The sequence below is a fragment of the Fomitiporia mediterranea genome, assembly GCF_000271605.1.
Source record: "Fomitiporia mediterranea MF3/22 unplaced genomic scaffold FOMMEscaffold_10, whole genome shotgun sequence".
Taxonomy (NCBI): domain Eukaryota; kingdom Fungi; phylum Basidiomycota; class Agaricomycetes; order Hymenochaetales; family Hymenochaetaceae; genus Fomitiporia; species Fomitiporia mediterranea.
The window spans coordinates 1,696,463-1,707,194 of record NW_006760395.1 but is presented as its reverse complement, the minus strand read 5'-3'; the positions used below and the strand labels follow the sequence as shown (position 1 = coordinate 1,707,194).

The 10,732-nt window shown below is 44.5% G+C and overlaps 6 protein-coding genes across 6 annotated transcripts; 2 read left to right on the top strand and 4 right to left on the bottom strand.

Annotated features, from left to right (window-relative positions):
* Nucleotides 1-559: 559 nt before the first annotated feature.
* FOMMEDRAFT_170153 (uncharacterized protein) lies at nt 560-1,846 on the bottom strand. The gene is made up of 4 exons (XM_007269536.1): nt 1,748-1,846; nt 1,446-1,687; nt 980-1,393; nt 560-925 (listed from the first exon to the last, which is right to left on the bottom strand). Exons 1-4 carry the CDS (start codon nt 1,824-1,826, stop codon nt 710-712), a joined length of 951 nt encoding a protein of 316 aa, XP_007269598.1. The 5' UTR covers nt 1,827-1,846; the 3' UTR covers nt 560-709.
* An 864-nt stretch (nt 1,847-2,710) lies between these two features.
* FOMMEDRAFT_148446 (uncharacterized protein) lies at nt 2,711-3,411 on the top strand (the record flags this gene model as incomplete). Its single annotated transcript, XM_007269535.1, has 3 exons — nt 2,711-2,927; nt 2,948-2,971; nt 3,028-3,411. The coding sequence occupies 3 exons, from the start codon at nt 2,711-2,713 to the stop codon at nt 3,327-3,329; spliced, it is 543 nt and encodes a 180-aa protein (XP_007269597.1). The 3' UTR covers nt 3,330-3,411.
* Nucleotides 3,412-4,378: 967 nt separating this feature from the next.
* Nucleotides 4,379-5,023, bottom strand: FOMMEDRAFT_148445 (uncharacterized protein; the record flags this gene model as incomplete). The annotated part of the gene is made up of 2 exons (XM_007269534.1): nt 4,379-4,722; nt 4,773-5,023. A coding segment is annotated over one exon (166 nt), but the record flags the coding sequence as incomplete, so codon positions are not given.
* A 1,620-nt stretch (nt 5,024-6,643) lies between these two features.
* Nucleotides 6,644-7,076, top strand: FOMMEDRAFT_92698 (uncharacterized protein; the record flags this gene model as incomplete). Its single annotated transcript, XM_007269533.1, has 2 exons — nt 6,644-6,676; nt 6,741-7,076. Coding segments are annotated over 2 exons (369 nt in total), but the record flags the coding sequence as incomplete, so codon positions are not given.
* A 587-nt stretch (nt 7,077-7,663) lies between these two features.
* On the bottom strand, nt 7,664-8,575 carry FOMMEDRAFT_30794 (uncharacterized protein; the record flags this gene model as incomplete). Its single annotated transcript, XM_007269532.1, has 3 exons — nt 7,664-8,056; nt 8,113-8,423; nt 8,491-8,575. 3 exons carry the CDS (start codon nt 8,573-8,575, stop codon nt 7,664-7,666), a joined length of 789 nt encoding a protein of 262 aa, XP_007269594.1.
* A 564-nt stretch (nt 8,576-9,139) lies between these two features.
* Nucleotides 9,140-10,721, bottom strand: FOMMEDRAFT_91964 (NAD-binding protein; the record flags this gene model as incomplete). The annotated part of the gene is made up of 12 exons (XM_007269531.1): nt 9,140-9,226; nt 9,284-9,307; nt 9,365-9,397; nt 9,455-9,515; nt 9,573-9,642; nt 9,695-9,725; nt 9,787-9,804; nt 9,867-10,002; nt 10,060-10,087; nt 10,213-10,347; nt 10,401-10,480; nt 10,549-10,721. The coding sequence occupies 12 exons, from the start codon at nt 10,719-10,721 to the stop codon at nt 9,140-9,142; spliced, it is 876 nt and encodes a 291-aa protein (XP_007269593.1).
* Between the last annotated feature and the right edge of the window lie 11 nt (nt 10,722-10,732).

Genomic DNA, 10,732 nt, shown 5'->3' with positions numbered 1-10,732 from the left:
ATCATTTGCGTTTGATGCATGCAGTAGTATTACCTTCTTCGTAGTGCCGCCCAATAGTCGTAATATATAAATGTGTGCTTTGTACTCAATATGCCTTTATATGGAACCTTGTATGTTCTATAACTGCATTGACGTCGCCCATAGCGTGTATCTGCCAGTTTGTGTAGTATTTGCACTTGCACTAGAAAGACTTGCAACCTAGTATCATGCAGCCTATGTCAATATTTTGCATCATCACTGCCATAACCATTATCTTTCTAACTACTCGCCCGTGAGAGAGATATCTTGATCAGACAAATATAGTATGCAACAATAGCACTCTTCCGCTTTATCTAGCAAGTCGCATTTCTTTCTGAATTACAGGAAAGGTATTTTCTATGGCGTTGTTTCATTCCATTTCCATTAAGTACTGTTTGTAGAATCACATTAACACGCTCGTCCGGGTCGTCATGTATGTCCACTGGTGCATTAATTACTGAAGTCGAAAAGTCTGATCTTTGACATTGTTGATATTGATAAGAACAGTGGAATGAAAGATTAGTACGATAAGACATGAGGAGATTATTCGGCACAATTAGATGCATCTCTCGGCTTTTCGTGCTATGTCGATTCAGAATCATAGTACAAATTTTCGTTACAACAAATCTTAAAATTACAAGACCGTCCACCAATTTCCTGAAAAGAAGTATTTCCCTTTACCATAAGTATGTTACACCTCCATAGCATGATCTGTGTTTTGGAATACATTGCTCTGTTTCTTCTCGTGCCCTGATCGTTCTGTTCGTGACCCGGAGCTAACAGACGCAGTCCGCCGAGCCTCGAACGTTGAAAATACCATGTTTGATACGGTCTGTTTGGCCGAGCACTCCGTGATGAAGGATTTGCCCCTTGCCACTCGGAATATTATAAGATTAGGAGCGATTACCTGCGAAAACGAGGTTATGAACGCTATTTTCTAGAGAATTTCTGCAAGACAAACCTGAATGATTCCCTCGATTGCGAAAAAAGTAGATTCCGTCGGGTTATTCGTTACGAATGTAGCCAGCACCAATAACTCAAACACAGCATATAGGGCAGCGCTCTCAATAGAGATGACGAGTATATCCGTATAAATCTGTCCGTGATTGTGTCCGAGAACAGAACGAACCCGCGATCGATGCCATAGGAGACGGCCCGCAATGAGGATCGTTACGATCACGTTGAGAGCGAGAGAAAGGCTCCAATTCGAAATTCCGAAAACTTGCACTAATCGAGTACTGTACGTCGCTCCTGGAGCTGCGGTGAATACGAGAAGCGTGATGGATGTAGCCACCGATCCAAGGTATACGAGCATGGGGAAGAACAATACTGGGAACTGGAAATGACCGTTCCAAACGATAAAGCAACGATGGAGCTGGTGACATATAGTCAGTATATGTTAGAAATCCGAGTGACCGAGAACGTACCAGATATGCATCCGTGAGCCAAGTATTGATAGAATACAGCACATCCCTCAGAACTTGAGGCCAGACAGAGATGGGATCGTGGGTGAGTGGCTGATCGATGAGCTGTTTCTGCGCATAGTTCATCGTAACGCCAATATAAGCAGTGGTGATACAGAGTAAAGTTGCCGTATAGATTGGCAGGATGCGCGATCCTCTGCGAAACAGGAAGTACAGGTTGCATAGCGCTAATGAGACATACGACCCTGTAGATCACATCCTTTGTAACTTCTAGTTTCAAAATGTTCAAGTAGAACGGAGCTCACCATACAGCATAGACCCCAGGATTGCGCCAATGAAAGAATTATCAATGAAGGACTGAAATGCTGGATTAAAACTCGACATTTTGATGGGTACAAGTGCGGATGCCCTTTCCAGAAGGGTTCGAAAGTAGGTGGTGACAGGACCTTTCTGAGAGAGCCGGCCTTTTTAACAATGTAGAAAGCCTATCTGCTTCGGCGCAGCCGCATAGGTCCATTGCATGACAGCTAATTTCCCATGTCAGCTTCTTAACTTCTGTGTTACCTGATACCTGATGCATTCATATTGCCATCACGCCTCGAACCAACTGGTGACCCATCAAAACATCTCGCGGGAGGCCAACCTGTCAGAATCGTGGAACCAGCAACAGATCGAGCCAACTACGAGGCTAAATGCTCCGCCCTAGCGTCAACACATGCTGTCTTGCAGTGGAAGCATGAGAAACTGGGTTCCGTGATCGCAGAAGTCGTCAAAACGTACCGTTATACCAGAAGTACTGAATTATTTGCCACACAAGGTTTTCAATTGGCGAGTAATTATACGATCAGAATTTGGTTGTGAGAGAAATTCAATACTCCTTCCATATATGACTTTGTCATATGGTCGCTCAAAAAGTCGACACATGGCCTGAGTACGAATATTACGTCAATATTAATGAGCCAAATACATAAACCCAACTTCTCTACGATAGAGCGATTGAAAAAGTAGTATGTGTCCAAAGGCGGAGAGTAAACCTGCATGAAATCTAAGTCACGCCGATTTTCGGAACGGGACATCCACGAGAACGGATGGTCCCACCTGCATTGGCGATGAGCGCGCTCAATGAAGTTGATAGACTACGAACCCATGGGCTTTCAAGATTTTGCCGCCAAGATAAAATGCACCCTTAGAAACGCTGACAGATTTCTCACTGAGCAAAGGATACCACGACCTAAGTTCCAAGTTCTAACCGGCCACACATCCCTCCGATGCGTCAGCATGAAATACAAGGTTTCCTGGTGGAAATAGTCTCGCGTCGACACGAATTCCCAAGTGAAGCCCATCGGGATGTTGCGAATAGGGCAGGTCCTACAGTGACATCAGTCGGAGCGTCATTATTGGAGCACAAAGAAAATATAAGGAAAGTCAATTCTTCGTATCGAATCTGGCTGCAATTTACTACTCACCATACGAAACTCATTAACCGTAATCTAATCCGCACATAGAGATGACTTCCAACGTCAATAGCAGTCAGTCGCTACCTTGCCGCTCTATACACAACTTGCTCATTTTCCATCCGCTCTAGGCACGCAGGAAGCCCGTGCAAAAGCAGAAAAGACTGCACAAGCAGCGGGCTTTGATTCACACCCCGAGCTCATCAAAGCCACCGGGGTGCTCGAATCGGAGGTGACCACTCTCACTGGAAGGCGTTACGCAGATCGTCCTGAAGGCCTTGATCAGTTCGGTGGCGAGGAAAGCGAGCGCCTACGCGTACATAATGTGGAGATGCAAACCAGCTCGGGGATAAACGAGGTCTTGAAGAAGTACGAAGGAAATCCTGGAGGTGTTGATACATTTGGTGGAGAGGACACTGAGCGCAAGTTGTGACGGTGCAGAACCAGACATTAGAAATGTTGCACAAACAAATGACAACTGTATTTGTATTCACTATTGTAATTTCATCTAATCGCACATAATGAATGCAAACCGTATGGCTTGCTTCTTGAAGAACGTGAAGTGTAAAGTCCAAGGTTTATATAATGAAGGAATAATATAGTAGACGTTGTATAGAGTGGGGGTCCTACTTTCGGTTGTGCGAAACGCGCATTCCCACGGTCCTCAGAAAGGACAGTCGATCCATTAGGTGAGTGTAAGTAGTGTCCCTAGTAGAGCAGAAGTTTTGCAAGAGTTACTCTACAATACACACTGACAGTAAAAGAAGAAAAAAATAAATTTAATAAATTTAATATTCTGAAGAAACTTTTGTCAGAGGGATTTGTCTTATAAATAAGAACTGAATGAGGTACAATAGAAACACTACAAAAATTCTACTTAAATCAGCTATATACAAGCTAATAATTTTTTTCAGCTAATTTCCCTCTGACAAGTTGTAGAGAATGAATTTAAAAAAATTACCAAGTAGTTTTTGGTGTGGTAACTGTACTTTGTGTCAAGAAGTAACATTAAGAGAATTCCTTGTTCATACAAAAGTTGATACGCGTCTCACAGTTTTATTCAGACCTTGAGTGTAGATCATTGACTGTATACATCTTGTGTAGACAAATAAAATCAATGCTTATATTTTTTGTTGATTGCACCACTTTATTATATTGAATATGATATAATCTTACTACTCATATAAATTTTTGAGGCATAATTAACATGCTGTAGTTTTTACACTGAATACTTGTGTGGGGACAATGTCACCACTATATTTCATCTAAAAAAGGCAAGATCGGCGGCGGAGTCGAAAATCCCATGGACGCGCGTCACTTGGGAAAGTAGGACCCCCATATAGAGTCGCATCGACACATTTCGCGTCCTAAATTCGATCTACGTTACGTAAAGCAAGTGTCGTAAAGAGGAGCATGAATGGATTGTACACCATCTTATAGCACTATAAATTGATCGAGATGTGATATCAGCACAGAGTAGGGGTTAAGTGTAAATTGACTGTTGATCGAATGAGATGGGAATATGATGAGTAAAAGGAATTGGATACAGATGCAATGAAGCAAAGGAAGATTTTTTTTTTTGGTTTGGCAGAAGATGTTACATGATCTATGCTTTTGAGTTTGCTGAAGTACAAGAAAATGAAAGTCAAGATGGACAAAAGTTGCCCTCTTAGAGAGAGTGTACAAAGATCAGTGGCTAAGAAGAACTATTGCAATGATATAATATTAGACTGGTTTGTAGATGCGTTTCAAACTTGATAGTTCGTTACAGCAGTATTCGGACGGATCAATAAATACGAGTTGCTCGTGATCGAAACGGAAGTTGCCTATGAACAAGAGTTAGTCCTTCGACAGCACACATCCAAATGGCTCTTACAATGATACGGATTCAAGTGTCTTTCATTGAAGCGTCGTTCTCCCAAAAGAGTGGGCCATTCTCAATTAGTAATTCCTCGAGTAGTTTAACTCGGAATTCTAGTGCTTGTGTTTGAGCTTCTAAGATTGCGTCGCGGACCCTCGTTTTTGCAGCTTCTATCCGTGCGTGAAGTTCGTCGCGCGCATTCTTCACAGAGTTGGATCTTTCGATGAGATCTTTTGTGTTCTGTCGGATAGCGTTGCGAACAGCCTCTAATATAATCAAAGATTGATCAGAATGCAGTACGAAAAGTATGGAAGTGGCGTGGAGATCCACCTAGACCTGGAGGAGTGGGCTGACGAAAGAACACGGTCTCACCCCGAAGGTCCTCTGTAAGGTTGCAATACGGAAGGATCGATTAGTATTTTGTAAGAGAGTACGAGGACGAGAACGTACTGAACTCAATGTTGATTTCGTTCAGTATGTCGCCAATAGAGTAGGTTGTTGTGGTCGTGGGCCCGACGGTGTCAGAGTGATAATCGTTCACAGAACACGAATACCTGCTGGACGATTGTGACGACTGATCAGACATAGAGCTAGGGGGATAAGAAGTGTGGTAGGTCGCCCACAAACTGTCGATTACAGACTGTGTCTTGTCGGGAGCAGGCGAACGAGGACCGAACGGACTGTTCTGTAAGGATTTTGCACAAGAGAAGGTGCTAGGCCAGAGGTCGCTTCTCGTTCGTTCAACCATTTTGAATAAGCAATAGAGGAGAAACCGGAAGACGAGAAATCCCAGTAGGATCCGAGTCGTATTAGAGCCCTTTATATATGTCTGACACATAGTTAGAGATAGGAGACAATTAAGCGCCGCGCAGTCAATCGAGACCTCGAACCAAATCATAGCACGTTCTCGAAAGGGAATGTAGAAGGGCGCGCCTTATAATAATCGGTGTTCGTATTCACGGAACGGCTACAAACAAGATTAGGAGTCGGAAGAGAAAGTGACCAACGTGAAGGATGGCTAATATGTCGCTCTTCACATGCGCAGTCCTTGTTCTTAGGGATCAGGCGGGCCTGCAAAGGGGCAAGTGCCGAATATTCGTTTGGTGCATATGCACAATATAAAAAGAGCTTGCAAGGAAAAGCAGTTGAGATGAACGATTACGTATCAGCGAAGCGCAGATAGGACGAGTCAGATAGCCTCAATGATACCAGATAAACGAGAAACCAGAGCAAACATTAGTGATATTCCAAGAGCTCTATTGCTGCATGCCAATGAGTGGAAGCCTCTAGCTGAAACAAGTGTCGTAAACATCGAATTGGAAGGACTAGAATCACAGATTCACGACGAGCAGGGAAGTGAGTTTGGCTTGCACTTGAGCCTGAAAAACGCGGTCAGATACTTCATAATGACGAATCGCTGCAAAATTGCACAGAAAAGATCAAAGAAACGAGGAGCTTATATCGATCGGGGCAAGATCTGAAAGGAATTAGTGTGGTCGAAACCTGAAAATTGTGATATGAGCATACGTCATTGAATTAGCACGTGATCCGACATCCGAAGCGAAACCGTAGAATTATCGGCATGACGTACACATCGTTCTACTCCGTCACAGCACCAAAATGTCTGCGCAATCACTCTTCTTACTGTGCCACCACCAGCAGTACATTCTTTGTTCACAATGTCTTCAATAATACTCTGTCGCGCAGCTCGTCAGCTCGCAGCACGCTCCGTATTTCGCCCTACTGCAGTCGCATCTACCCGGTTTGAGTCAACTAGGTTTGTCGTCATAGCTCACACATCATTGGTTACTCGATTTCTAAGAATAAAAGATTGTATTCCAGGTACTTCTTATTCATCCCTATCCACACATTTTTGACTCCAAATATCATGCAGCACAGTTCACGAAAATGATCCGGAGGTACGACTCCTAAGGTTCGGTTCTGAATCAGGTTGACAGTTTGGTTTTTCTCCTTCGCTCACAGGTTCTAGAACGTGAAAAGCAGAGGAACCTCAAAGGGAAACAGCACAAAACGTCCACGCCGCATAAACATGCCCCGGGATGGAACGAATATTTAGCATCCACATCCGAAGCAAACGTCAAGGCCGATCGTGCAGAAGGTACCCCTGAAGTTCTTCAGAAGTCGACTACTGAGTATATTCGCGCCCGTGATTCTGGTGAAGAAGATGAATATACGGAAAGGGATATACACGCGAGTTCGGAATTGAAAGAGGAGATACAGGGGCCCCTGCGCAGTGCGAAGGGAAATGTGGCAGACCGTGCTGAGAGAAGCGAAGGCGTTCACGGTGGGAAGCCCTAAGAGGGCGAGATAGGTGCGCATACACTCATCGATTTGACTAATACGGCTAAATAACTTTGCAGGAAACGCCTCAATGAAACCATTTCAACGCCGTCCGTCCAATGTATGTTGTGTCAAGCAAGATCCGTGTGATACGTCATTATACATAGCCAATTGTCCTCGCAAAATGCAGTTTTCCTTTGTGCACTACTGTTTTCCCCGCTCTGATTGTTCTGCTACGAACGCTATGTGTTGAAACGCAATTCACCTATGTTCGTCATTCAGGCTGTTTCGTCGCACTCGCCAGCGCACTTACGCACGTGTATACATATTATGGGGACGCAGCTGTGATTACCCGGACAAAAGCATGGCAGATGTGGTGAATTTCTGGAATTTCATCCAAACGAGATCGACTGAAGTGACATACGCGATTGTTGGAATTGGAGTGCTCCGCTTATTTCCAAGGCATGGCGACAGAAAGCTTGACGGTTTTCACCGAACACTTCTAATGCTCCCGTCTCAAACGAACGGTTAGAGTTTCTAAGCACTGTGGTCTCGATACTAAGGATACAAGCGTCCCATCACATATTTTTTCAGCAAGAAATCAATTACATTAGCAACGACTCCAGTACTTCCTCATCCCTTAACAAGTCCAAAATGTGCTGTGCCTCCCTCGCTTGCTTCAGTCTCTCCTCATATTCCACTTCCATTCTCGTCCGCTCTTGCTTATCCTCCTTTGCTTTCCCTTTGACAATAATCATCCACGCGGATTCACTGCGCACGGGTTCTGGCATTTGCACTTTCGCTTCATAGATTGCTATCATGTCTTTCGCGGCTTCGTAAAGTGTGCGTCTCACTTCATGAGGTGCACATCCTTCTGCCATTGCGTTGACATAATCATCCCATGTTGGAGAGTCGTTCCCTGTGAGGATTTTTACCATTTCGTCGCGTCGCTTGTTGAGTTCTGTCCTTCTTTTAATGCTTTGCTCGGCGTCAATATCCTGCGTGCGTAGATCAGCACCTTTGGAGCGGGGAGAAAGAGAACAAGTTGACTAACTCCGGTAATAGCAGCTCCAATCTCTTCAATCCTCTTCATCATATCCTTGGATTCCTTTTGCAGAGTGTCCTTAAACACTTCCATATCTCTCGATTCTCTCTGCAAGAGGTCCTTGAACTCGTTCTTCATATTTGCAAATTCGCTCTGCAAGTCTCCAATACTCGACCAAACAGCGAAAATCCTCTGGCTCAGCTGCTCCACTTCTAAGTCGTGTGTGTCCTGCCACCCATTCAGCAACTCGGCCTTTTCGCGCACGCATTGCATTAACTCGTCCACCTCTGCTTCGAACTCTGCGACATGCGCGACTACGCCTATTCGGCGTTTGTGCATCATAAGTGTGAGTAATCATTTTATTAACAGATAGACAAATGGACTGACTACTAGTTGGCGTGTAGGCAGATTGAGGAGGTGATGCCTCTGCAGGATCCGGCGATGTAGAGTCAATCATTCCGGCATCATCCATGTGTTGTTGTCGACTCAATTAGCTGCAGTTAATAGTGAGTCACAAAGGCTCGAGACGGTCGGGATGTCCTTCATATATCGCAGCAGATTAGGGGTTTGCTGTATTTTTTTCGCATTGCTCAATGATAGCTGTGACCGCAGCACACGGTGCATTGTAAAGTGTTGTCGTTCTCCGACTATTTTTGATGTCCGTCCCGGAATTTCCCTGAATTATGTTACCTTAGTACTATGTAACCGGGGTGCTTCCAACTTTACTGTTTTATGTTTGCTTCATATTTGCGACAACATTTAATACGCGGTCAAGTTACATCCAATGGTTAATGTAATGCAGAATAATGAAGAAAAGTACGTGTATGCAGACATAGTATAACAGATGCTAGTGGATGGTTAGTATATCAGCCGAAAAACAGATCACAGCGAAAGAAAAGCAAGCAAAACAATGGGGCAAAAGCATGGATCCCAGTCCTCAGTCTGTGGGGTACAGTAAAAGTTGTAATAATCCTTCTAATGCTCTAGATTCAGGAAAGAAAATCGGGAAACCGGTTCCGCCTTCTAAGTATCCGTGTCAGATAACAGAGTAGCCTCCATCGACAAGGAGTTCTGCTCCAGTAATGAAGCGTGCAGCGTCGCTACTCAAAAATACTACTGCGCCCTAAGTGATGCATTAAAATAAGTATAGTTATTAAAGTATATTGATTCGTTGACTAACGTCCAGATCATCTGGTTCACCGAGCTGTTCAAATCATATCAGAATTTCAGAATGCGTAAGAAATGGCAAGGGCAGACGCACTCGACCCATTGGTGTCATAGACTTCCATTTACGCTGAGCGATAAAGAATTTCGTAAGAATTTGCGTCATGGAAGGCGACTATGGACTTACGTTGACTTCATCGTCCTGTTCTAGCACCTTACGTGTCAGACGAGTTTGCATGTAACCAGGGCTATTAACCGAACCAACATCAGTTCATATTTACTGAGTATGCGTGTTGTGAACATACCTCAGTGCATTCACTCGTACGTTCTTCCGTGCCCACTCAACAGCCAAGCTGGATGCCAATTGCTTTACGGCTAACGGAAGAAATGAGGAATCAACGCGGGAAAAATCGGTCCCATACCATACCTGCTTTCGAAGCATTATAAGGTGCTTGTGGCTATACAGACGGTTTCTTCAATTTATGATGCGCTCGCAGAATTCACTTGTCCTTGACGTACCTGAGGAACATTCACGATCTGTGAAATACGGTTAGCTATACTGCGATTGGGAGACATCTGGACTATAACGTAGTACGCACATCAGCACTCATACTCGCAATGAGTACAATTGAGCCTCCGCCATTTGGTATCATATATTTTGCGGATTCGCGGGCGGTAAAGAATGCACCATGGTAATTCACGTCAAACAGAAGCTTTGCGCGGTCCGATGGGTATCTATAGAAAGAATCATTCGGACCGAAAGACGAACAAATAAGGCATAACAAGGTTTACTCAAGAGCAGAATAATTCTCCACGATGCCTGTAATGTAAGAAGTTTGGGGTCAACACGTGTTCATTATCGACGGGCGAGGTTTTGAATTGAAAGAAGACGTAATGGGAACGGAGTTAACAAACCAAAAGGGCGAAACATATGAATAGGCTCACCTGCTGAAGCTACGACAGCATCAATCTTCTTGAAATGTGCCACTACGTTTTTGAACGTGTCTTCTACTGAACGCTCCGAAGCGACGTTGCAACCAAAACCGACGGCGTCAACGTTCTCTATGCCCCAGTGGCGTTCTGCGTGGGGAATCAATTTCGGCAGTTCAACCAGTCGACAAGATAAGCCTTACTAGAAGATTCTACCAGTTCCGCCGCTGCCTCCTGTGCTGCACGCTCTTGCATGTCAAGGACAGCCAGTGACGTGCATCCCCTGAAAAGATGAGAAAGGTAGCATGAACTCGAGAAACCAAATGAGAAAGAAACCCAAACCGAGCGCACATCTCAATGAACGCCCGACAAAACTCGTAACCAAGGCCCCTAGCCGCACCGGTGACAAGACACACCTTATTCTTCATGGAGAATCGGTCTGACAGTGCTACTTTACGCGAACTCTGAGGGCTTTCACGGTCCTTTGACTCCTTCTGCACTTGCTTGTGGGCAGGAACAGACATGCATCTTTGCT